Source organism: Eleutherodactylus coqui, chromosome 1, assembly GCF_035609145.1.
Source record: "Eleutherodactylus coqui strain aEleCoq1 chromosome 1, aEleCoq1.hap1, whole genome shotgun sequence".
NCBI lineage: Eukaryota > Metazoa > Chordata > Amphibia > Anura > Eleutherodactylidae > Eleutherodactylus > Eleutherodactylus coqui.
The window spans coordinates 129,455,091-129,482,679 of NC_089837.1; the positions used below are offsets into that span (position 1 = coordinate 129,455,091).

At 44.7% G+C, this 27,589-nt stretch overlaps 1 protein-coding gene across 1 annotated transcript; it reads right to left on the reverse strand.

Annotated features, from left to right (window-relative positions):
• Window positions 1–272: 272 nt before the first annotated feature.
• Window positions 273–27,589, reverse strand: LOC136625849 (retinoic acid receptor responder protein 1-like). Its single transcript, XM_066600401.1, has 6 exons — window positions 27,249–27,589; window positions 9,440–9,502; window positions 7,733–7,907; window positions 3,829–3,965; window positions 2,646–2,708; window positions 273–2,563 (listed from the first exon to the last, which is right to left on the reverse strand). Exons 1-6 carry the CDS (start codon window positions 27,462–27,464, stop codon window positions 2,423–2,425), a joined length of 795 nt encoding a protein of 264 aa, XP_066456498.1. The 5' UTR covers window positions 27,465–27,589; the 3' UTR covers window positions 273–2,422.

The window sequence follows — 27,589 nt, forward strand, 5'->3', positions numbered from 1 at the left end:
TTTTCTATACAAACCATTGGTCTGCATGAGAAAAAACAAAACACCTCAATGCATATCCTATTTCTGGCTTTATCAGAGATGAGAAATTGGACATGCTAGTGCATGTCTATGTGCTGTATTTGTAAATCGGACAGCGAATGGACAGCTGTCTGTGTGCTGTCGGATGCAAGTTACTCCCGAGCCTGTTGTGCACAACACACGTGGGATACGTACCCCCAGCCCTATCCTTTCTCTGCAGGTTCCACTTCTGGTTTTGTTTTCACCACAGACTATTCAAAGCATAAGAGGCAACTTTATTACAGTAAACTTTTCAATTTCGCTAAAAGTGATAGACAATTAGTTTGTCCCGCTAATTGCGGTTTTGCCTTCTTAAACGACCTTCATTGGTCTTTCTGCATAAGTATTTTCAAATTCAAGTAGAGAGAAACAGAAATAAAATTGATTTTCAACATTCAGTAAATAAAGCTTATTGATTCTGTAATTAAAAGTTTTGCAACTTTCTAATATATTTAGTTTTATTGTCTTAGAATTTTCAAGAGCTCTGCTTTGTGTCAATAAATGGAAACAGTCATTACTTACAGCCAGAGGGCTCTTTCACACGAGCGTATATCATCGCCGGTCGATATACGCTATGATCTGATGCATTGGATTCCAATGCATCAGATCACATGGCTGTATTCCTGCAGCCTGAAAGTGCCTGGCCTCCCAATATAGCGCCGAGCGCTTTCACGCCGGCCTGCAAGGTCCTGACACTATCTTTCGGGCCAGAATACGTTGGCCGCTGCATGGGCACCTATGTAAGCCAATGACAGCGGCTGCAAAAGGGAGGTGGGAGGGAGTTAACAGCGTGACTGCTAAACTCCCTCCCTCTTATCTCCTCCTCTCTGGCTATTTGCAATGGGAGGGTGTGGGACAGGGGTGGAGCTTAGCTCCACCCCTGTCCCGCCTTCTCATTGCTGGCTCCAAGGAGGGGGTGGGAACTTAGCTCCGCACCCTCCCATTGCACACAGTCAGACGGGAGGAGAGAGGAGGCCCAGCGGCATTGCAGGCTCAGAATGTATGCATCGGGGCCTGTGCCGTCTGAATGGGTGCACAAACCTTAGATTTGTGCGCCCATTGACGCTTTTTACGGTGTTGCCAGGTGCATGTAAAATCGCCTACGGCCGTGTAAGAGCGCCTGGTGGCTGAAAACCTGTCTTGCTTATTACTATAAACTTAGTGAGCCCTACATGTACATCAGCTGCGAATGATGAGGACAGATTTTCAGCCATGGAACTTGATCTTTATCCATTCATCAACAGTAGGCAGAGATGTTGAAAATGATGCAGAACTGAAGTACAAACTGCCAGAAAGTTACATAAATTACTGTTATATAGTAACATGTTTTATTTCCATAAAACCGATTTGGAACTGAACACTATCAACAGCGTTGGGTAGGAGACATCCCCACAATGGATTTTTTTTTCTAAATAGACATCTCTGCAAATGTTCTAATCTGTATACATCCACATATCATTACATGCTGCCTATTTATTGTGCTCAATCATAAAGGGTTACTTTAGTTTTCTATATATTGATATAGGATTTTCTCTATATGGTAGGTGTTACCTTCTATAGTGCCTACACTGTTGCAGGCATCAGCGGCGGCTACGGCATGACTACTGTACTTTATGTATATACATGGCAGCCAATTATACCATGCTGTCCACACAATATGTTAAAAGGGTTATGTGAGACAGATTGGCTGGAGTGCAGAGTCAGAACCCCACCAATCCACTCCTTGGAGGGGTTGTGGCGCTCAAGCTTATGTGCTGAAGCCTCTTCCTCAACCTATGACATTATGTTCAATGGTCCCAAGGCCTTTCTGCAGTTCCATCCCATTCAAGTAAATGGGATACAGCTGCAATACCAGACACAGCTTCTACAAAAGCATGGCGCTATGACTAGGATACAGCGCTCACCCGAGTGCCATGGTCCCTTCAGACAGCAGATTGGCAAGGGATTGATCAGATATTGATGAGCTATCCTTAAGATAATCCCTTTAATATGGTAAAAAGGATGCAGACAACATAATGAGTGACAGGGATTCCGCTCCAACACTCAACCATCCCGAAATGTATGAGATAACTGCTGAGCACCAACCACTGCCTTCAAGGTTTGTCTTCTGTTTGTTTCGGACTACATTATGGTCATAAGCCACATTGATGCGACCAAATCCTGCTGCATTATGCGTTTCATCTAATGGTTATGTTATGGAGGTTTCTTAAACGGTATCATTGAGTGATAATAGAACTTAAAAAGTTTATATCTAATATTGTAAAAAGATCGTAACTTACAGTGATGTGTGGTGTCCAAAAAGGTGACAGCCCTACCTTACACAATATAAATGACCCCTTTATCATGAAATATGAAAATATTCTCTTTATTTAAAATTTCCCAGGTAAGCGGATCCATCCTCTGCCTTGTTTCCAGATCCATTTTCTGAGTCTTCTGGACAACTATAGTCCACTTTGGGTGGCTTTCCAGGAATCCAGACAACATGGACACTACAAGACACCATTGCCTGAAAACAGCGGTAAATGGTTAAAAGACAAGTGTAATTGGAGACGGATATTTATGTATGGTGTTAGTAGATAGTCACTTACTTCTGATGGTCTTTCATGAAGATAGAGTTCATAGTCAAAGGCGATTAAATTGTCTTTTCGAAGCTGAAACAAAAATGAAATAATTTGGAGTTCTGGTCTTTATGTGGACAGCGGTATTGTTCACCACTTCCATTCGCATGCCAAACAATATACTAAGGGTTGGCTGTACAGGAGAATGGTTTACTAATACAGACTAGTTCCAGCTATGACAGGCTGCAGCCCTGCTATTCACAATCCCATAGACTTTCTAAAACATTCTAATTCTGATCCACCATGGTCTGTGATCCTTATACTAAGGCCAGGTTCACACGGACGTATTTGCGCACACAATGCCCAAAGCATAGAACCCATTGATTTCAATGGGTTCATTCACATGCACATATTTTTTTCCCTGCGCATTGCAGTTGTGCAAAAAAAAAAGAAAGAATAATATTAATAATATATACACACACAAAATGCAAAGGGGTATGTGAAACATTGCACAAAACTGCAGGGAAAAGAACACATCTCGACCTCTTTAGGCTAAATAGCCTTTTAAATCAGGGTGGGGGTGTTATGTCTGCGCATGGGAACAGGCCCTGTGTGCACAAAAGTATAGTACATGCGCAAATCAGAGGTCACTGCACAAATACAGTGCGCTGAAGTGTGCACAATTGCGCATATGCTTGTCTGAACTTACCCTTACTCTACAAAATGGCAGGTTTTGTTTAGAAAAAAAAATGTAAGAAGAGGATTTTGATCGTTCTAGGGGCTTATTCAGACGACCGTATATCGGCTGGGTTTTCACGCCCAGCCGATATACGGAGTCCCTCTCTGCAGGGGGAGGAGGCTGGAAGAGCCAGGAGCAGTGCTCTGAGCTCCTGCCCCCTCTCCGCCCCTCACCACTATTTACAATGGGAGGGTTGGGACAGGGGCGGAGCTAAGTTCCCCCTCCCATTGCAAATAATGGCGAGGGGTGGAGAGGGGGCGGGAGCTGAAAGCTCCCGTCTCTTTCAGCCCCCTCCCCTGTAGCGAGGGACACCGTATATCGGCCGGGCGTGAAAACCTGGCCGATATACGGTCATCTGAACGCGCCCTTATCCTGATCCTTTTAAAACAACAAGTCTCCATGTAATCATAACGACAATGGTGAAAGGTGAAATATTTTTACATTTTTGAATAGTAACCTTAGTATTTTTCTTACCACTTGTTTTGCAGATTTGATTTGTTGCATATTGTATTCATGGCCCTCTATGGCCTTATCCCATATAACGTAGCTGCAGCCCAAATTAGCCAGATTCCACACAGGTTCTAGTTGTGGGTCAACGTATCCAAAGCTGTCTGAGAGAGTACAGAAGAGAGACAGGGGTTTATACATCTCACACCATCACCACACTAACAGCATCGTATGCAGTAGATCCTCAAGGGTAAAGCATGATGTGGACTGTGAGATTTCTTACTGTTCATTAGGGTGGTTTCAGCTGGGTGAGAAAACTGCGCGGTTTTCGCCTGATGTAAGATTATGTAAAAAAGCAGATTATGAAACCAATGATTTTAAATGGTTTCCTTCCTATCTGTGTATTCACTGATGCAATTGAGAACAAAAATAAATCACAGTGTGCTCTTCTGCAATTTTTATGGAGTCTCCTTTTTTTTATTTTTTTGCATCTCAACAAATTTGCGTTGCTATTTAATGATTTTTGCATGCGGGAGATCTGTTGAAATAGAAGACAAACGAGCCCACCTGCGCGTGAGCCACATTAAAATAGAGCATGCTGCGTTTTTTTTTCCCTGCACGTCAAATCCGCAAATTAATTAAAATACCCTCCGCAGCTATTTCATTAACCGCGGATGGTCAATGCTTTCTTATGGGATGCGGATTTGATAAATATAATTTCCCCGTGTACTTAAGGCCTTAGTCCAGACTCGCAGGCGTTTTATTGTCAGTGAGCGGATTATGCAATTCCGTCATGCTAATGTGAGTGGAACTGTGTAATTTAATGCAGAATCCGCAATTCAAATCCGGTTGTGCAAGAACGTGCCTAATCAAAATATAGACCCATCAAAACTGGAGGATGTATGACAGCAGCGTTCCACAGGAATGGATTGTCATTTTTACCACCAATATCATAATGCTGCTGCAGAAAACGGAGATAGAGGAAAGAGAAGGAAGAATGAAAAAAGGAGAAAAAGGTTTTCGTTGTAATCTTTGAAAATGACAAATTAAAAAAAGTCTACACATCCCCAAAATGTCATGTTTTTGTCTTGTTAAATCTGAAATTCTTCATCTTTGTTTTTTTTCCCACGTTCAATGTGAGACATTATCTGTACAATGCCATTGAAAAACAAATTAAATTTGAACAAATTCAAAAAGGAAACTAAAATCATGTGGTTGCATAAATATGCACACCCTGCGGGTGGTTCGACACGGGCAAGAAAATTGCGTGATTTTTGCCTGATGCGATAGAAAAAAAACAGATTATAAAACCAATGATTTTCAATGGTTTCCTCCCCGTTGGACACCTGCAGCATTTATCTAATCTTTTACATCAAGGGTATTTTTTTGAGCATCCTTATCGGTACATCTACTAGATGACATATTTTCGGATAGACTAAGGTTCCTGATGAGTCTGAATAAGACAGAAACGCGTTGAACTAATACCTGGTGGGAATCTCTAATACTTATTGATCCTCACAGACCGTTATTTACTGTGTCATCATTGGGTTTACACTCGGTGGGAATTCAACATTGATTCCTATTGACCGTTACCTTATTTGTCATTTCCGACTGGGCCTTTTCATTGCCTGGCCCTGCTCCTATCTATTGCTGGTATCGTCCGGTTGCATTTTCTAGAAACAAGGGCTCATACCCTGATTGAATCAGACCCGTTCCTTCTGGGCGTCCATCAATGATCTGTGTCTCCCTATCCTGATTGGTGAAATTCACTTTGGTTTTTTCTCCACCAATATCCAATAATCTTCCGTACTTCTGTACTTCAGGATTAGGAACTATTGAGAGTAACGGATCATTTAATAAAGCTGTTGGCCCAGACTATAACGGGGCCTTTCTTCGCCCAGAAATACACAGTTGTGTAACGATTCCCCATTGTGGGTCAACCCCTTCCTTTGAGGGGCTGATTGAGTGGCCACGGCTCCTGTTTTCCGTGGCCTCGGACACAACCCGGCCTCCCGACCTATCCTGTCGAGGGGCTGTGGTTGTACCGCATTGGTTCTGATTCAGTGTGGAACTCATTGTTCCGTTGTTTGTCTCTTTGTTGAATTTGTGTGCTGTGAGGCACCTAACGTTTTTAAAAAAAATCTTTAAATAAAAGTTATATTTTAGGGGACACATACAGTGAATCTTCTACTAAAATTTCTCTACGTGTCCCCCTGCCTCAGTGAATTTTTTTTGGAATAATGCCCTTGGAGCACTCATCCCCTTCCCCATAGATGTCGATATTGCTTTTTTTTTTCAATTTCACTCTATAAAGTTTTAGTACATTATATGGCACATTGGAAAAGAAATCCCACAAAAACAAATCCTAAGACCGCTACATCAATGGAAAAAAAAGCGGGGAGAATAGATTTTTTAAAAAGCGTCATTAAAGGGGTTAACATTTAAGGGATGACATCCGCTATGAAAATCCGCAACAAATGTTGATGGGTCCACAGCATGTGAATGGGGTTTCTCAAAATCCCATGCACTTTTCTGCTGTTGCTGTATCTGCAAGGTATTTGCAACGTGTGAACATACCCCAGGCAAGACCTACCAGCATGTCCAGAACAATAGGGGTTATCAAAGGAAATTACAGGGGGTTAATATAAGAGGGGGACTACAAGTCCCAGCAAGTCTATGTTGTCATTGTCTTATATTAGAAGACATCCTAAGGGCACTACAGGGACTTAAAACTGACAGCATATCCAAGCTCATACTATGGCATGTTCAGAAGGTATAAGAGGAGAGACTTCAAGTCCCAGCACTGCTCTGGCTATAAGATCTTATCGAAACATCCATCCTTAGGCCTCAGTCACACGGGCGCATGGGCGCCCGTGTTACTGCAGGAAGGAGACGGACGTACCTGAAGACGGCCGTCTCTCTGCAGCGCCGGAGGAAAGAACATGTGACTGGCTTCATTGCCGGTCATGTGTTCTTTCATCAGCGCTGGAGAGAGACGGCCGTCTTCAGGTACGTCCGTCTTCTAACTGTCAGTCACACGGGCGCATCGGCGCCGGTGTGCGGGTGCCGATGCGCCTGTGTGACTGAGCCCTTACAAAGGCTTTTGGAATCCAATGCTGAGCTCCACCGCCTCCAGACACCATCAGAGTTCCTTCAGTCTCCATCCACTGCTGAGCTCTGTGCCCTTGTGTCATCATCGCAGGTTCTGATGCAGTTACCATCTACACATCGAGACAAGTCTTCACTTCTATCGGCTGCGCCGCCCCCCCATCCCACTGGCTGCTGATGACAACTTGTGTGCCAAAATGTGCAATCTTTGCTATTTTACACCATTCGTGCACTTTTTAAAAAAACAGCTGCTTGCAGGCCACTGGATGGACTATAATTGGCTCTTAGCTGGTGTAGATGTCAGATTTGCTGCGCGGACGGCCAGAGGATTCACCAAATGTATTGAGGCTTTCGCGTTTTAATACATTTGTCGCACTTCACGGGAGCTTAATCTCTATTTGAGCTGCTTTTAAATGTAACGATTATAATCTCCTCAAAAACATCCTTCAAACGAGTGAAAGTGAACGATACTCATTCCGTCTAAACGCAACTGAATGACAAATGAGATTCCTTCACTTTTCTTTCATGGTTTTTTTCCAGCCTTGTTCGCTTAGTGTTAGTTTAAACATCGATCGTTCGGTCCCTGTACTCACTTATACAGGAACTAAATGATTCTTATTTGAACGAGCCAACTATGCATTTGCCCATCTAAACAGACTGAATCAGTTCTAACGAGTTAGCGCTGACGTCATTCACTCGTTAGAACGAGAATCGGCTTCTTTAAATGGCCGTTAGACCAGCATATTTAACGACAGTCTAAGCAATCTGCTTCACAGTGGTTTTCGTGAAATGGTTATTGGCGGTACCGTCTATAAGCTCTCACCAGGGATGTTTTCTCCAGTGATCGGTATAGTCTGAGACTTCATGAGCTTATAGAAGTTGTAGTCATCGTCGTTGGCTTGCTTCTGGATCTTGGTGCTAGAACAGTTGACGTTGATGGCTGGTCGAGGTTTGTCTTCTTGGAAGAAAACGGTTGCTGTGCAAAGTCCTATATTTTCCTACAAACAGAAAAAAAAAACAACTCAACCATCTTGTACAGACATAGCTGGCACTAATCACTACAAGTAACAGCAAGCATTTGTCTACACAGAATAGCATGCAACCCGAGCCTAAACCTGACAATAGCCAACTGTACCTGACCCGACCCATCTCCAGCTATCAATTCCTACTTAGCCGGCAGCATTCATCTATTCTTGTAGTTAAGCTAAAACTGAACCCGGACAAAACTGAAGTTCTCCTGACGAGAGGTCAGAGCCGAGCAGAAAAATGGTGACTTCCACATCCAACAACCCTATCTCTAGGAAACAACTCTGCAATGCTCAGTGCTGCTCATATGAGCAATCCATACTAATGTACAATGTGTATCAGGTATTCAAAAAAGCTTTGCTTGTCTATGCCCAGAGGGTCACTTTAAATCTTATTCATACTTCCAGTTCAGGAACAAGAATGTATCACTTCATGTCACCAGAAGATCCATTAACACTAAAACCCACCTTCATAACGTCACGGCTGGACTACTATATTGCTTTATACATAAGGCACCCCAACAAATCAGTATTTAGTATTCAGTTAGTTCAAAATGGTGCAGGTAGGTAGTAGCCAACCAACCTTGACTTACTCGCATAACACTAATCCTTCGCTCACTGAACTGGCTGCTCATAAACCTAAGAGGAACCTAAAGTTTACTTGCCAACCTCGTTAAGGACTCCCATTTTGTTCATTTTTGCTTTTCCTCCCTATTTTGGGATTGCATTGCAGGTAAAGGCCGTTCGGGGCCCCCCAAACTTCAATCAGGAGATTTAAACGAAGTGGCATTTAAAGGATTAACAGCATGAACGTGGTCATGGATGCTGTCGGCAGGTGTCAGCTGTAAGAAACAGCCAGGACCAGCATTGTATGGAGTGTGATGGGCTCCTGGATTCGCTCCATACAAATCCTGAACGTCCTTTGTTTGTAAGGGGTTGTAGCTAGAGATGAGCGAACGTGCTCGTTTAGAGCAATTACTCGATTGAGCATCGCTTTTTTCGAGTAACTGCCTAATCGGGCAAAAAGATTCGGGGGGTGAGCGAGGGGTTGCGGTGGGGAGTGAGGAAGGGGGGGGGGGCGAGAGAGCTCCCCCCTGCTACCCCCCGCTCCACCCCGCCGCCCCCCCGAATCTTTTGACCGAGTAGGCAGTTACTCGAAAAAGGGAATGCTCGATTGAGTAATTGTCCTAGACAAGCACGTTCGCTCATCTCTAGTTGTAGCCATAAACCCTTTAGGCCCAGCTACCGGAAAGCTCTACTGTAGCCCCACGCTTCTTGCTATACTCTCAGGTGAACAGGCATGGATAAGCTTTCCATACCCAGGATCCACCATAAAACATTTGGAGCGGGAGCGTCCGGTCATGCAGCCCTCACTCTATGGAATTCATTGCTGAGCACATTAAAAGACTTAAAAACTATGGAATATTTTAACAAATTATTTAGATTACTCATGTACTACTGAGTCCCAACCCCCATGCATCTGAGGTCAAAGTATGATAACTTACCATAGTTTGAGAGATTCGAGCAGTAAACTCCACATAGTATTTATGTCCAATTTCAGGAACAAACTAAGAGAAAAAAATAAATGCAATTAATGTACTAAAGAGGCAGAAACCATGCAAGAAGCAACATTGGTTCACTAGTGCTGCAACCTCTAAATTCTAAGGTTTTGCAGGGACCCCTGTAGTTGGACCCACAATGTTTAGGAAGTGATGCCATCACTTCTTAGGGTGGGAAACTCCAATTTCTGCCCAAAATATAAACATGTTCATATTTTAGTACATCAGCATTTAGAGACATAATCAAAGTTTGCTAATAATATTTAATGTACTTACAGAGATAATGTTTTTCTTTTCTATTTAACAGTAAGTGCAGCAATGTTACTTGTCACTTTGAGTTAGTTTCTGGTATAATTGTCCCTAGGTGATTGATCAAACAATGCTGACGATAAGCGACAGTTTCAGAAAAGCAAACTTCCAAGTACCAAACAATATAGCTGAACTTCCTGTTGCTACTGTAGTTAAAAAAAAAAAAAGGTCACTGTATGAAAGCAAACAAATGTGAATAGTTCCGTAAGTAAAAAAAAATAAACAAACAAGAATTATAACATTTAACAGAATTGCACTCTACATCTAATATGGGGTATTTTAAAATTTTGGCAAACAATCTAAAGCTTGGCAGAAAAAGGGTTGTTCCATCAGAACAACAAGCCATGTCCATATAATCTTTTATGGCATATCATAGACCTGGTCCCTTGCTCATAATTCCTCTGTACTAGTCAGATTGGAAGGACTTGTGAAAGTATCGAGTTATATTTAATGCAATAGTGTTGTGTGCATAGCAAGATGTATGTGTGCAAAAGACGCATTGTAATGAAATTTCACTAACAGGATCTCAGACACTGAGCAGGCAGTTAACCTTTGTAATGTTTTACTATGAGAGAAGTATCACACATGCTGTAGACTTAGAATTATTGATTTTGTGGGGGATGTCACACTATATAACCTGTTTCATTGTAACGATAAAACAGAAAAGCGTGGAAACATCACTTAAGTGTTTCTCATTATACTCTTTTCTGATGCATCGAATAATAATTAGGCTTACCCTCATTGATAAGGCTACGATACCCCTTGAATATCACCTAAATTAAGTGATTAGTTGTAGTACAGTATTTCCAGTAAGTGAGTGGCCAAGGACTAGAGCAAGTGTAAATCATGATCACCATTATCGACTTGCTGCATACACATGGATACCAACAAAAACTCGCTATGTGAAATTAATCACTGCTTTGATGCACACAGAGTTGGATGGTGCTGTTGGGATGTCTGTCCACTGAGGTTTTCCAAAATGGAGCAGTGAGGCTTTGATTTATTGTGACCTGCAAGGACCACCAGCCAAAAAAAAGCTCTAGACCAATAAACTCTGGAGCCAGTTTTAAGGCGAGCCTTTAAAGAATTACAGTCTGAAAGACTATACTGTAGACTGGGTGAATGTGTACAGATGATGTGCTCCCCATGAGCATTTAGAAAAGCAAATACAAAATGTGCCTAGCAGATGGAGAAAAAAATGCTACATTTAACTAAATTAAAAGCTTTATGTTCATTTTAAGCATACCTGTAATTACTGTTTTATGCTATTTCTGGACTGGCTTGGAAAAGAAGAAGAGATTATTCAGGAGCAGCAAACCCTAGTGCTTAAATAGGAACTGCACTTTTAAGATACATTTGATATGTCATAGCAACATGTTCAAATTTTGATGATGGGGTCCAGGTACTGAAACCCCTACTGATGGCTGAAAATGAAGGGGCAGAAGGGCTCACCGAAGCGCTGTTCCCCTTAAGCTGTCATCATCTTTGACAACTTTTTTTGGCAACTGAAGTTCATGTTCGGTATTAGTGTATCTTGACGCCACCATGAACCCCTGGTGCAGTCAAGATTGACAGGAGGGTGACGCCCCCTGAACCCGATTGGCTGCAGAGCAGGCTGCCGAATAGGTCCTGGAAGGCCACTACAAGTTACGAGAAAATAATTCCAGCGCTACCTGCCTGACTGTATTAGCGCTGTGCCAAAAGAGTGGAGAAGCGATTTGTCCAGCAGCGCCGTCGCCGCTTCAGAAGAGGTGACTTGGACATACCCGCGGCTGCAGGGAGGAGAGACGGACCGCACACTACAGGAGGAGGACAGCATGAAGGCCACATTGGGGCCGGGACACAAACTCACAGCTGCCGGACGCTGAGTGGAGGAGGAGGAGGACAGCAGGGAGGGCCATTGTCCCGGGGAACAGTAATTGCCTGGCGGCTGGCGCATGCTCCAAGAGGACAGCACGGAACCCACAGCGCCAGGGGGGATAAAGAGTAACTGGCTTGGACAAAGTAGGGACTGCAGGACATCGGTGGTGGTGGTGGTGGGGGGGGTGTGACACCGCCAATCAACATCAGCAGCATCGGCTGGAACTACGGGGATGAAGTGGCAGCTGCGCCCATAGTAGGAGCGGGGAGGACAAGTGTTGGCCGGGAGAAGAGGGGAGAATAACACTCAGATTCCAGGACCTACAGAGAAGCCATTTGTGCAGCCAATGAGGTAGTGGGGGCGTCACCAGCCTGTCAGTGCTCTCTTCAGCACTACTTCCTGGTGGCGTCAAGGTACACTAATACCTGCATGTTCTATACGGCATTAAAGACAACCCCTTTCAAAATGGCTTTGCCGAGGCAATCTGATGATCAGCACTCCGCAAAACGCCTGATTTTGCTGAAGGGAAACCTTAGCCAACCACATGCAGCTGGTTCTGCAGAGAACATGTAGTATTACATGGCAGCTGTTCATATTGTGAGGGAATTAGCTGTGGATCACCCAGGATGCGTACCACAGGTCACACAGACAATACAAGCAGCCGGGACACGGACTTTCCAAAATCAAGATGGTGCAGTGCAGCTATACAGACATCAGCCTCTTCAGGTGATTATAAAACAACTGCCAGTCTGTCTCTAACTTTCCAAAAAAAAAAAAAACTGGTGAGGCTACTTCCTCCAGCCTCACCATATAAGTAACACAAGGCCAATTATACTGTACTCACAGATTTTCACAGCATAACAGCTGCCAAAGCGTTGGGTGTCTGAGTCTCCTGGCAGAGACACATATCCTCTGCCCTTTTTACAAACACTGGCGCTGGCCATAAATTAGCAGGTGAACCTGCTCCCTGCTGCTTAACAGAATGACAGGAGTCTGGGGAAAAAAAACCTTCCATCTACTACAACTCCTGTCATCCTGTCACAATATGAATGGCCATCCATGTGATACAAGGATGGCAGTCACATTTACAGACTCAGAGGGGGCTGCTGAGCGGGGCACTCCCCCATTGTGGCACATGGACAGGAGGAGTCTTCATGAGACAAACCCTTTACAACAAGCTGGTCTTGGATAACTTTTATAGGTATCCATGCTAAATCCTAATCTCTGAGGCTTTCTCATCATCTGCTGAGGATATAAATAGACCAAATTAGCAGCCTTCTCGTAAAACAGAAGTATGTGAACCTGGCATTCTGACAGTGTACCAGCATAGACTGGTAGAGCTGGAAAGGACCTCCAGAGTCATTGGGTCCAACCCCATGCTCGGTGCAGGATCAATAAATCATCCCATCTCTACTTCTGTTTTGTAGTACATGAATTGCATTGTGCCGTTCTTGGTGACTGTACTATAGTGTTTATGAGCCTATTACTGAGCTTCCACAAGATACAGGACAGGTCTATAAAAGTGTCCCAGTAATACCCGATGCTGTTTACATAATACATTATTAGAATCGCACATCCCAGATCAATTTCCTGTTTTCGTCAAATACGATGATTGTCCAAGCTGATCCTGGCTAATATATCCCCCGAGGAGCGGGAGGAGACTCTGCAGCAAATTCAAAGTCCAGTACAACGTGCTCTTCCCACTTAACCCATTACCTTGTTGGATTGGTTACTACACTAAATTATTTGCCAGACTTCACAGTACGACTAACTGGGGCGACAATCCACATATATTTCCACTTGTACTAGGAAACGTAAACAGTGTTTTCTTGTTCTCCATGTATAGAAGCATCTGTTATATAAACACAGTATAGAGCGCCCTCTTCTGGTGAGTATCATTTTCCCCCATGCCTCAGGCCAGTTGTAAATTGTATTTTTTTTCTCTCATCTGCCCTGTGGTGCATTTCTTCTTGCTTGTCTTCTCAATTACCTCCACTGTAATGACATGGCCACATTTAACGCAACATACAGTTATAATGCAACACAAAAACTTTACAAAATTTCTTAGTAAGGTGAGAAAGTAAAAAAAAATTTAAAAAAGCAATTCGGGTTATTATTACGAGGTTAACCCTTTCCAGTCTAATTTGTATCCTGGTTTTCCTAGGGGGCTTACTCTTTTTCTGCCGTTATATAACGGCGCTATCTGCTGGCTCAAGCCAGTACTGCATGAGGTGACACGTTGGATAGGCTCCGACAGCAGAGAGGCTGGCGATATACAGTAAGAGAAACCCAACGGACGTCTTCCAACATCGGAGCTGTACAGCCTTAAATCATAATGTCTTAAGACGTCAGACAGTGGATTGGAAAGGGTTAATGGCACGGTAAGAATGACATGATTTCATTCTGTGGGTCAGTACAATTACGGCGATACCAGATCTATATAGTTTTTCTTTTTGCTGTACTACTGCCTTTTTCTCTAACTTTATTTTTCTGACAATAGATGTGTGAGGGCTTCATTTTTGAAGGGTGAGCTGTAGTTTCTATTGGTGCCATGTTGGGCTACGTACCACTTTTTGATTGCTTTAAATGCTGGTTGGTACTGATAGCGGCATTTAAAGGTTTAATGGCCGGGATCAGAGTTATCTCCCACCCCAGCTATTGTTGCCAGATGCCAGCTGTGAAAGACTTGCCGATGAACACTGGTCCCAGATTTGTGAATTGACTAGCAAGAGCACTCATAATATTCTGATGGAGATATCCTTCAAAATTTTGTTCAGATGGTACCTGGTTCCCACCAGAATAGCCCATGAGGTGCCAGGTTACCCTTCAAATTGCTGAGGTTTCAACTCAATGGTGCAGTTCTTTTCGGTACCTCGCTACTGAAATAAATACTTGCCTGATTTTCTAGCTCTTAACGTGATACCCTTGGAGAACTATATCCAGCACAAAACGCTTTCATGGGCTCTGATGCCTTTGACGGTATTCTGCCATGTCAATCTCCTTGAAGTGATTCTTCCCAAACTATTTTATGTCCTTCATCAATCTCTGATTTATATAAACCAGGCTCAGTTTCAAGAGCTTAACTCTCTACCCATGTCCTTTCTGGCAGGGGGGTAGACCTAAACTGAAGTGGCGTGTGAGGCAAAACCCATGGGGCTATGGAGGAATGGTGGTTCCCGACATCCAGCTATATTATATAGCAGCTCAATTAGCACATGTTGTGCAATGGGGTGGTTTAGAGTGAGTAGAGGCTCTGGTAACAGATCTATTTCCTCCTTTGATAACATATCCCTGATATGCAGTTTTGATCAACAGTCCAGGGTCTGGCGCCACCAGAAAACAAAACAACTTTACCCTATCACAAGCTAGGCAGGGATGGACCTTGTTTCCCATCACAATCCCACATTCCTCTATGGTATAACAAGCTGCCCAAGGTCCAGTGGAATACAGAATTTGGGATAGATAATAACCCCAACTAAAGTAGGAATTTGAGCTACCTAACAATGTACAATTGAGACATGCCTACTATTCTCAATATGGGGCTCAGGCACAGGAATCCCCGACTTACATCTCTTCTTATGGGGTGCAATTCTAGGGGTTTATTTTCCCCCTTTCTATGGCAGTCTTCTCTTTCCTCAAGATGAGGTAATTAGAAGCAGCAAGAACAGGTGGGAATCCGTGGTGGGAGATATTTCTAGAAATGAGTGGGAGGATATTCTGGCAGTACCCAAAAATACCTCCCATAGATATATAATTGAGTAGCCCACTCAAGGTATTATTTATCAAGTGTATTTGGCAAAGGCCAGGGTGGCTAAATACTGCCTAGGAAGATAAGATATATGACTCCCCCCCCCCCCCCCCAAAAAAAAAGTACAATGTGCCAGGGTCCTTTTACAATTTAACATGGCAATGTCCATACTTACAAGGCTCCTAGCCTCAAATGATCTGTTTCATGAATGATTTGATGGGAATTCCTGTCCCTCTAGCCCCTACGGTTTGTTTCTGGGATTAGTTGAGGCCTCCCAGTTTTCAGTGTCTCAGTGCCAGTTTTTACACTCGACCATGATTCAAGCTACAAAGCTTACAAAGTTCCAACACTTGAGCAGGTTAGGGGCATGAATGCTTCTTTGCCATAAACGGCTGATATACCTACATAAAGGAGTCCCAGATAAATTTCACACTATTTGGGTTTCCCAGATTTAGTCCTCTCACACAGCAAGTTAAAGAACTGTAGGCCATGTGTCTATTTCACTGTATTCCCTTACCCTCTCTTGCCTACTCTATAGGATCCCCTAAAAATGACTCCATTATAGATAATACTGGTTAGTCTCCCACTCTGGGGTGGATCGTGGTGGTTCGTTTTTGTTCTGTACACTGCACGGTATAATGGTACGTTCACATGGTGCGGATGCACACCAAAAAGTCTGGATTTTGTCATGGATTTTGGTAAAGGGGCGAATTCTTTTGTGGATCCACAGCAAAACATGAAATGTGTGAATGTACCTTTAAACTTTGCAGTGTACAGTACCAGAACTAACCATATGACGCTGTGGGCGTGTCATGTGACGTGGCCGGCGTGTCATGCGGGACGTAGGACGCCGGATCCGCAGGTAAGTATTGGGGTCTCCGCCCGTCACGGCCATGTGCAGCCGGCCTAAGACTATGAGTATTGAGATTCTTATGTGTTTTTAGTTCTGTTTGTCCAAAACAATTTCTTTCTTCCTTTGGCCTGTAGTGTTAAACACAATACTGGATTGTAAAGAAATAAGGAAATTGATTTGGACAGTCAATTAACTTAAATACAAGAAAAGGTAATCTCTCAGTAATATGGGTGAAAAATAGCACCGATTCAAATCTAATGTTTGTGCGCCCGTTCAGATGGCACAGGCCCCCGCTGAGGCCGTAGTCCCATTGCCTCCCCCTCGTCGGCTCACCTCCTCTCTCCTTCCCTCGGGCTGTTTGCAATGGGAGTGGGCGAGACGGGGATGCAGTTAAGCACCCGCCCCCTCCTCTTGTCTGCAGCCATTGCAAACAGTCAGAGGAGAGGAGAGAAGGGGGAAGGAGTTTAGCAGTCACTCTGCTAAAATTCCTCCCACCCCCCCTTTTCCAGCTGCTGTGATTGGCTCCCATAGGAGCCCATGCAGCGGCCAATGTATTCCGGACGGAAAGATAGTTCCAGGACCATCTTTCCGGCCCGACGTACAAGCACCCCGCGCTATATTGGCTGGCCGGCTGCTTTTACGCACACTGCAAAGACGGGTTCCGCATGTAGAATCCTGCAGTAGAATCCAGCTCTGCCAGCTGCGGTGTCCGCGGGTACCAGCTCTGTCGCCAGGTAATCTGTACTGCGGATGGACCCAGCAGCTCACGTCGCCCACGGAGCTATTGTGTTAAACTCCGTCCCACCCCTCTTTTCCAGCAGCTCTTATAGGCTCCCATAGGATTTTATGGGACCGGCTAGCACATTCCAGCTGGAAGATAGTTCCAGAAGTGAAATAGTCCATCCGGAATGCGCTTTCTTTACTGGCTGGCCGTTTTTAACGCCCTGGAAGACCACCAATCGTAACAGATGCATTGAAATCCAATGCATCAGATGGTCGCGATTTTCGGACAGCGTTTTATCACAGCTAAATTGCTGCCATAAAACGCTCGTGTGAAGGCAGTCTAAGGGCAGGCTCATGTGAGCATATGCGTAAAACAATACCTGTCTTACGCAGCATATTACCGCTGTGTGAGCCAGTGTTTTGTCGCGTACACTGTCATGAGCCGTTTTTCTTTTTTAAAATAATTTTACGCTCTGTCACTTAGCGACAGTGCGTATAAAGGTGAAACAATATACCATATATACTCGAGTATAAGCCTAGTTTTTCAGCACATTTTTTTATGCTGAAAAAGCCCCCCTCGGCTTATACTCGAGTGAGGTAAAAAGAAAAGCAAAAAACCCCACAATACTCACCTCCCAGCCTGCGTCTGTGTCCCCAGTGTGATGGTCTCCCCGGCAAGGCAGCAAGCTGCTTGAGAATTCTCCCCGCTGTCATCTCCCTGCTCGGCTTTGAATTCCCTTGCTGTCAGCGCTGTGTAGGTAAGCGCTGTGATTGGATCGAGCGCCAGCCAATCACAGCCGGCGCTCGATCATCACTGAATGGCTGTGATTGGTTTATCGAGCGCCAGTGGTGATTGGCTGGTGCTCAATCCAATCACAGCACTTACTTACACAGCGCTCAGCTTATACTTGAGTCAATAAGTTTTACTAGTTTTTTGTGGTAAAACTTATTGACTCGGCTTATACTCGGATCGACTAATACTCGAGTATGTATGGTAATTGCAGATGTACAGCATTTATTACGCGCTCATGGGGAAGAATAGGGCTTTATCACTCATAAAACGTGGTAAAATAGTGGTTTTTCATGCGTGTATTATACGCACTTGTGAATGGATCAATGTAGTTTCGTTGGATCAATCATCAAGTATTATGCGCAGGTACACCGCACACTTGATTCGCGATGAAATGATGCTTGTGTGCTCGTCCTTAGGGATGGAGCAGCTAAGACATTTACAAGTATTCAAAGGAATAATCTATTGTTTAAATAGGCATGGCACTGCGCCATTTATATTAAGAAAATGCCTCAAATCATTTATGCCGCCAGTTTCCTAGAAAGAAAATAAAGGTAGTAGTGGGTGGACTATAATTCTGGTGTAATAACCAATATCATCTGTTAGGGGATATAACGCTGCTCAGAGCGCTCTCTGCCATGACGACTGGAGATGATAAATCCCAAACCTAATCACCGCTGAAATAGGATTCTGAGCGCCCGGGAGACTGAGACCCATAGTAACATCTCACTACACTCACTTAGGACTAAGCCATATTAACGTCTATGGATTTACAGGAAATTCGTTAGCACACACACGTTCAAGAAAGATTTTTTTATTTTTTTTAAAGATGTCCTTTTTTTAATTATTAACAGGATTAGATGAATGCTGGATTATCAAAAGTTTTGGATTAGCAAAAAGTCACATAAAAAAAATGAATGTGAAGCCCATAATTTCCAATGGTTTCCTTCACATTAGCAAAGCTTTCTCAGATGCCATCTTGCAAGGAAAAAAAAAAATTAAAAATCACGTCATGCTCTATATTGCCACGATTTGCCATTTTTCGTAGCCCATGTTTCCCTATGGATACTTAATTTTTGTCACATCGCAACATACAAAATCGTGTTTTTCGTGCAATGTGACTTCATCATTAAAAAATTACCCTACTCTGAAACTAAGCTCTAGCTACACTCAACCCCCCTACCCCCCCCCCCCCCCAAAAAAAAAGGGAATACACAAACAGATTTGCATTACAGAATCCGTGGTCAGCGTCCATACCTAGTGTCCTCAGCAAATACCATTCAGAGCATGCTATGCAAAAAAAATAAATAAATAGCTTTTTCCTACACACTCGTGGAAATGAATTGCAGAAAGAATTTTTTTTTAACCCTTTCCAATCCACTGTCTGACGTCTGAAAACATTCTGATTGAAGTCTGTACAGCTCCGATGTTGGAAGACGTCCACCAGGGTATTCTTACTGTATATTACTGGCCGCTCTGTTGTTGGGGGCCTCTCTGGCATGTCCCATACCGCAGTGCTGGCTCTAGCCAGCAGATGGTGCCATTGTATAATGGCAGAAAGAGAAAGCCCCCTAGGAAACCCTGAATCCAAAATTGGATTGCAAAGGGTTAAAAATGCACGTTCCATTTTTGGAGTCAACAGATTGTTTGCGGGGACCCAGGTCATTACCTAGCGACGGCGCGGGAAAAAGCAAAGATTTAAAAAAAAAATCTATACTGCACATGACTGATGGCAAGCTGCTGCTACAGAATTCAGCAGGTACGCAGAATCCGCAGAATCCGTCCGGATCGTGTGCCGCCGGCCTTACAGCTACAGGCTTGCACTCTGTAGGACTGTTTATATTGTCCAGGTTATTGTATTCTGGCCTCGCACCTTCTCACACAAGAGTAATTACCTGCTGAATTAATTGGATGTTAACGGTCTATTGAAGTAATTACACTGCGGTAAGATTAATGTGTAATGCCTCCTTTATACTCATATGCCGGAATCATGAGAGAGTTCATTCGTCAGTTCTCGCTCGTCTATGTAATCTCGTTGATAGGATCAATCCTGGATATCACTTTGATTCAGTCTTCAGAGTCCAGCGCATTTATTTCATATGTCATTCATATAGATATGTCATATGTGCTCAACAGACACAAACAGGCGGTTTATCAAAAACAATATCCGTCATTTCTGGGAGAGCTGGAGCCGGCGGGAATACACAAACGTGAGATTTGTATCCAGCACATAAGTATCTACAAAGATCAAATATTATACAGTCAGCAAATCTGGAATATTGTAATACAAGCTGGGGGGGGAATGAGAGAAATAGGTTGTTCAGGAGACGGCGTGCTAAAAAAAGTTAGGTTTAGGAATCAAAGTAAATTATAAGGGAAATATTAGAAGAAGTTTGGGGGGGGGGGGGGGGAGGAAGGATGAACAGGTATGCTATTACTATGGTGGACACCATTGGTACCGGACCCAGCATGAGGGGTACTATTACTACGGGGGGGGGGGGCTATGTAGGGAACACTATATTAGTATTGGACCAACCATGGGGAGGTGCTATTACTACTGGGGCCACCATGAGGGTCGCTATTGCTATTGGGTTTACTGACTACTGGGGCCACCAATATAGAGGACACTTACTACTGGGGCTACTATTACTAAACAGTCTTACAATTACAATCAACCCTTTGAAGGCGACAATAAAGCCGATATGGCCCTCAGTGAAGTAGGTTTGGCACCCCTGGTGTAGTAAATTTAATATGAGAAGACCAAGTAATAAGATGCAACACCTATTGCTCCCACCTGATAGAGTTCTACTGGAATGCAGACAACTACATTGAAGAACTTTGAGAAGACAGACTTGATGGGTCTAGCGTCGAAGGGAGCTGCTAGCCCCTCTAGATCCACTATTAACACTTTTTGAAAGCATTTTTACTTTGCAAAAGTTTTAGGTAAATGTGGACAAAAATTCTGCACAGTACTGTAGGAGAAAGAACCCACGGGTAACAGCAAAGGGCCTACAAGACCATACAAAATGGAAAAGCCTCTTCACATGTCCACTACAAGGAAAAAACTGAACAGGAATGGTGTCCATGGAAGGACGCCATGAAACATACCATTGTAATCCAAAAAAAAAATATTGCAGCCCATCTTAAATTTTGCTAGAGACCACCCAGATGTAGCACAATGCTTCCGGAAAAATGTTCCATGAACAAAAGTGGAACTTTTTACCCCTTCATGACACTATGGAGGAAAAAGAACTCTACAAACCAACAGCAAAGCCTCATCTGAACCTTGAACTATGGTGGAGGGCATCATGGTTTGGGGCTGCTTTGCTTCCTCAGGGCCCGGACGTCATGTGATCATTGAGGGAACAATGAATTCGTAGGTGTATCAAAACATTTTATAGGAGAATGTAAGGGCAACAGTCCATGACCTCAAGCTGAGGAGACGTTAAACTATCTAAACCACACCAGGGTTATAGAATGACCAAGTTAGTTGCCTCTTATACAGGAGGTCTGCCAGGCGCAGAAGCGTCCAACAGCTAAACCAGCAATAATCGCTCAGCGAGTGGAGGCGGAGCAGACCAGGGATCATTATGGCCGCCTGCCTCTGTTCACAGTAAACAGGCTGTTGTTCATAGATGACAGACTGCCCGATTACACAGAACAATGCAGTAGTAGATGAGCAATGATTCTTAAGGCTTCGTTCCCACGAACGTTGTTTTAGACCCCAATAGCTGCACTGTTTAAAAAAAAATTGCAGCCATCAGAGTGATAAATCTCATGAATGAAGAATAGCCGTGCTTTAATGCATCTGGCTGTGGCATCTTGCAGTGCACTGACGCCGCAGCCACAAAATCCCTAATCCCTAAAGCCACCAGGACAATGAAGGCAGTTCTCCGCCACAGAGATGTTAAACTCCCTCCCCCTCCCTTTGCTGGTCAGCTCGCATAGTCTCCCATAGGAGTCTACAGAGCTGCTGGCGTTTGTACCGGCAAAAGATAGGACAAGTCAAAAAACGTTAGGCTGCCTGTCCACAGGCAAATGTTCATTGTGTTACCTGCGGCGATAATCCGGCTGCGGCTAACGCAGTGAACGCTTTCCATAGCAATGCTATGGAAAGCGCAGACGCAGCGGCCACGAGGGGAAAATCGTAGCGATTCTCCGCTCGTGAGATCTAAATCGTGGCATGCCGCGATTCTCCACGATGAGCCTATCTGTCCGATAGGCACACTGCAGAGAACTGACAGCGGCCCCTGCGGCAGAATATTGCTGGCGATATTCCACAACGGCCGTGGACAGGGGGCCTTAGTCTGAAAGAACACTTAGGAAACCGTTACTGTTAGATGCAATTTTTTGACGCACCTATTCTGCGTCAAAATGACGTTCGTGTGAAAGAGGTCTAAGTCCGCATGAAAGATCCGATCAGCGATTTATTGTTTTTTCATTGCATGCATTCACACTGCACAAGTATCGTGCAAATCGCTTGTTAGATCGAGCCATGTAAAGGGGCTTCAGATAACAGACCTCATTTTACTAGCAATCGATTCAGAAATCCAGGCATTTCCAAAGGTTTCCAAATTATTTGCGTAAATTAAAGAGTAAGTCCATTTTCAATGTCCTGCCTTTGTACGCGCTGCCCATGTCCGTCAGTTCCAGAGCAAGGACAGCGCTTGGGAACACAGCAGTGTTATGGCTGCAGGGTGAGATAACAATTCACAAACACATGCCAGTCTTTGCAGTGAAGACGCAGGGAAGTTATTGGGCCGGTGACCTTTCTGTAGGAACAAGAACGAGTCTCATGTGTCCTCTTTTATCTAAGGCTTGTGATGACAGATCGGCTCGCAGGGCCGGCTACCTACAATCCTTCCCTTTATTGGAACATTCTGCACCAAATGTCATCATAATAAATAGTCCCAGTGAATATGTTACTTCTAGACGGCAATATATAACTTTATCTCATTTATTCCAAGTTTTCACTGCCAGACAGTCACGAAGGATCAAAAGAGGTAAAACCAACAGGCCATGCAATGAGCTTCAGTCATGTGTGGATGATTTACCTTGACGTCGCCAACAACACCGACTGCAAAAATAAACTAAATCCACTTCATCCCGATAACCTATAGTCTTTGTAGGTTACCATTAAGAATGGGAGACAGGAGTGTCCGATTTTGGTCTGTGAAAAACGGACCATTTTTAATCTGCATGTATGTCCCTGTTGCATCTGTATGCGTTGTGTGTGCCTGTTTTATACTTCTGTACGTCATCTATGTGCCATCCGCAGCTCATGCGCATGAAAAAAAAAAACCCAGAAGGTAGCCCAATTTGTTTTTATACCAAACTCAAGCTAGGATCCATGAAAAATGAATGTCATCTGCGTGTCTTTTTTTTGTATCCATTGACTTTAATGGATGGCAGACATGAATAAGCCCTTAGGACTCAGACTATCGTTCACCCCCATGTCCAATCTCTGGCCTGTACATCACCACCTGCACATCAGGAATATTGCTAAAATCCAATCGTTGATGACCACAGACACGCTAAAAACACTCGTTGTCGCCCTCATCCACTCCCAACTCAATTACTGTAACTTGGTGCTCATAGGCCTTCTCTGCACCAGACTCTCCCCTCTCCAATCCTAAATGCGGTGGCTAGACTCTGTACTGTTGTATCTTGTCTCCACCATGAAAAATTTAAGGCTGGGTTCACACAGGGCGGATTTGCCGAGGAAATTAGGTCCGGAATTTCGCTGCGGCTAGTCCGCCTGCGGCCGCTAATTTCAGGGTTGGCCAGCCATGTGGATGAGATTTCTCAGAAATCTTGTCCACGCGGGACAGCGAATCCGTTGCGGCAAAGCCAGCACTGTAGTGTGGATTTGACAGCCACAGCATGTCCATTTTTTTTTCCTTTTCCATTGCGGCTGCGCTCTCCTCTATGGGAGCTGCGGCCGCAACGGAAAGCGTGCGGTCAAGCCGCTCCAAAACCAGCTGCTAAGTGCTGCGGGTTTTGAAGCAGCGCTTGCCCAGCAGAAATCTTGCGGTTTTTCACTGCGGCCAAACCACCGGATTTCCGCCGGGCATACGCCCTGTGAGAACCCAGCCTTAGGGTGAACACCCACTTGCGGTTTTTTAACGCTGCAATATCGCTGCATTTTTTTAACGCGATCGTCAATGGACTTTCTAACGTTAAAAATGCATCGCACAAAAATTGCAAAACACCAACTTGTGAGGCATTTTAACATAAGAAAGTCCCATCGACAATCGCACTATTACTACTGGGGGTCGCTGCAGCTGGTCACTATCACTACTGGGCCTGCTGTGGGGAGATCACCATTACCGCTGGGGCTGCTGTGATGGTGGTGGGGGTGTCACGGTTACCGCTGGGGTCGCTGTGATTGGCGAGGGTCACCATTACCGCTGGTGCCGCTGTGGGGGTCACTATTACCGCTGGGGCCACCATGGGGGGGTGTCACTATAACTGCTGGGGCTGCCGTGGGGGGGGGGGGGGTGTCACTATTACCACTGGGGCTGCCATGGGGGGGGCACTATTACCGCTGGGGCCACAATAGGGGGCTGTCACTATTACCGCTGGAGCTGCCATGAGGGGGGTGTCACTATTACCGCTGGGGCATGTTTACACGTGGCAGGAATAGTGCAGAATGTCCCCAGCAGAAATTTCCGGGGCAAATTCTGCAGCATTTCCGCATCCAAAAAGCTGTCAAAATCTGCTCCCTGTCTATTTTAAAGCGGGCCGGTCCTTTTCATAACCCTGGAGGTAAAAATCATACGTCATGACAAGCCCCGCCCCCTGACGTGTTGGCACTTTGCGGTAAATAAGTGGGTTTTGGGTTGCAGTTTGGGCACTCGATCTCTAAAAGGTTTGCCATCACTGAACTATATAGGATAGGGCATCAAAATTTTTGGCCTGGAAGATCGCTTTAAAAAGTGCAATGCAAGGACTTCTTCAGATGTGTGTATGCATTTTTGCGTGCGCCTTAGCGCAACACATTTGCACCGTGAATGAGGCACTCACAGGGCATGTTTTCATGGGTGCAGGACACCCTCCCACCATGCTTTAAAAGTCCATTTAGTCTAATGAGGTACAGATATCTTCTTTCCCCTGTTTTGCGCGGTATTTTGCGCATCCTTCTGCATACATAGACTTCTTTGGAACCTTCAGTGTACAAACGCTTACAAAATAGAGCATGGTCTATTTTTACGCACACACGAAAAAAGAAAGTGAGAATGAACCCAATGGGTTCTATTCTCTGCATATGGCGCGTGCAAATAAGTCCGTGTGAAGCCGCCCTTGTACCCCATTTACAAAGTGTCCTAGTTTTCCAGTCACCTTTGTAGAGTACTTTAGAAGGAAGGTCCTCACATGGGGTTTTTAATGTGGTTTTTGTTCTTTAATAGGAAAATAAATACTTGTCATTTGTATAAAAAATAAATATAAAAAACAAACAACCACACAGGTAAACTTCCAGTATATGCGTGTTTTATCTTATACAGACACATTTTAATAACAGCATTTCCTCTATGCCTTGTGATAAGACCTGGCACACAAGTACTCGGATACATTGTAGCTTCTTTGTATTCAAATACTTATTCTTTTGCAATAAAAATGCAGAGAAGCAAATGATTTGGTTAAACAGAAGCATGAGATCCAAGATCCAAGCCGGAGCATCCAACAGAAGACCAATTGACTATTTGTTATGGCAACATTTCAACTATGCAATGACTGCTATAGCAACCAGCTAGTTTGTCTATTTTATGTTAATAGGATGATTGTGTATTTAGAACAGCTGATACAAAAGAGGCAGGAGAAATACTAATGGGGGATCCTACACTGCTTCTATGGCGGGAAGTCCAGACTGAAAACCCAAGCAAAGTGCGTATGATACAAGTGATAAACCCGAGTCCACTGCGTGTGGTTAGGACATGGACTGAAGATGTCACCCCTGAAGTGACAAGTGTTTGCACATTGCCTGACAGCCACCATCTACAGAACTAATGAGGTCATTAAATAAATATGCACCAAAAATGTCATTGTGGGAAAGTATTAAATCCATGGTGGTTCTGAAGAAGACACATACAGAGCGATTTCTGGCATGATCCTTTGTACCCATTGGCATATGATGGGTCAATCAGCTTTATACGGTTCTATTAGATAGAATTTCCTCATAAGGATCAGTAATGCAAGTGTGATCAGAGCGTAATATCCATCTTGGGTCCATGTGACACCAGCATAAAGGCTCTTTCACAAAACTGTATATTGGACTTGTTCTCATGACCGGCCAACATACACCACCCATCTGATACATTGGGCAGCGTATATCGGCCGGTCATGCCTCAGTTCAGATGGGCGTTGGTTCGCTGCAGAAAAGCGTCCGTCCGGCAAAGATAGTGCATACGGTGCCATTCTGGTCGGGCGCTTTTACGCTGGCCAGAAAAGATAGTTCTGGAACTATCTTTTCCGGCTGGAATACGGTGGCGGCTCCATAGACTCCTATGGGAGGCCCGTAATCACACGGTTGAGATTCTCACGTGAGATTTGTGTGGTGCAAGACGTACGAATATGAGAATCATTTTTTTGAATGGGGTCATACACATGAACACTTTTTTCCCCTTGCATCCGCAACATAAACAGACATCCAAATCAGTTGTCACAAGTGCTGCAGGTTAGCTGCAGAAATCTGCTGGTGCTGTGTATGAAGGAGAGTTTAGAGATTTCCTCCACGTCTTGTGCTGTAAATGCTGCGAAATGTCTGCGGCGCAACCTGTATTCGCAGTCCTGGTGAAGACGCCCAAAGCCACCTGTCGCACGACACAGAATCATCCGCAGGACGCAGCGCAGATGTGGATTTTGTCCGTTACTGCGCATTTTGTTGTGCTAACTGCAGAATTCATCATGTTTTTCCCGCTGCCATTAATAGCGGAATTACATCCCCTGTAGGTTAGAAATCCGCAACGACAATCCGCGAGACGCCCTTAATTCCTCTGCAGTATTTCATCTTGTGATTTTGATGCGGATACAGATTTTCACAGGTGCGGAATACGAGCCCCACAGGGATAACACTGTAACGCAGAAATATCCGCGCGGATTAGTTCCGCCCCGTGTGCGGGCACCAGGGGTACATTCACATGTGGCTGATTTGTTGGAGACATTTTGGTGACTCCCCCAGCCCCCTGCTTGCCGCCGGCTACCAGAACATCCCTGCAAAGGAATGCAATTCATTGGGTGAAGTCGCCTAGATCTGCTCCAAGAGCGTTGAGCATATAGTGGGCACTGGGCATATAGTGGGCACTGGGTGACAGAACCGGGGACATAAGGCTGTCAGACACCTGTTGGCAGACTTCTATTACAGCTTCCACTATTTCCCGTTAATTAGCAGACAATTGCCTACAATGTAGCAGCCGGTGTAAGCTGGGATGCAGCAGGGGGGCACCATAGCGGGGATGCCAGGCGGCCACCTACCTTCAGGCTGGCTTTCTTGACCTCCTCCACCTCCAGCAGCTGGTGCGGGGAGCCGGACAGGTAGTTCTGGTAGGTGATGGCCAGTCGAGCAGCTTGCCTGGCTTCTCTGTTATTGGGGGGGATGTCTCGGGAGGACCAGGAGCCCGAGGGCACAGCGAAGGGCAGAGCTTGTATTGCGAGGGGCAGGCATGCCAGGAAGAGCACGGCGGAGTGCATGGTGCCGGGGGATGCGCTGCCAGTGTGTGTGCTGAGCGCCGTGCCCGCTACTAATACCCGGCCGCCCCTCCTCTAGGCGGGGGTCAGTGCTGGGAAGATGGGCAGCCTCCTCCCCGTACGGCTCT

What these genes read in the sequence shown, in the direction of transcription:
- LOC136625849 (XM_066600401.1), bottom strand. Translation starts at nt 27,464, where the DNA reads ATGCACTCCGCCGTGCTCTTCCTGGCATGCCTGCCCCTCGCAATACAA. An exon ending in CACTGGAGAAAACATCCCTG is followed by an intron (nt 3,966 to 7,732) that starts GTGAGAGCTTAT and finishes GTACTCTCTCAG; the next exon opens with ACAGCTTTGGATACGTTGAC. An exon ending in TCAAATCTGCAAAACAAGTG is followed by an intron (nt 2,709 to 3,828) that starts GTAAGAAAAATA and finishes TTTTTGTTTCAG; the next exon opens with CTTCGAAAAGACAATTTAAT.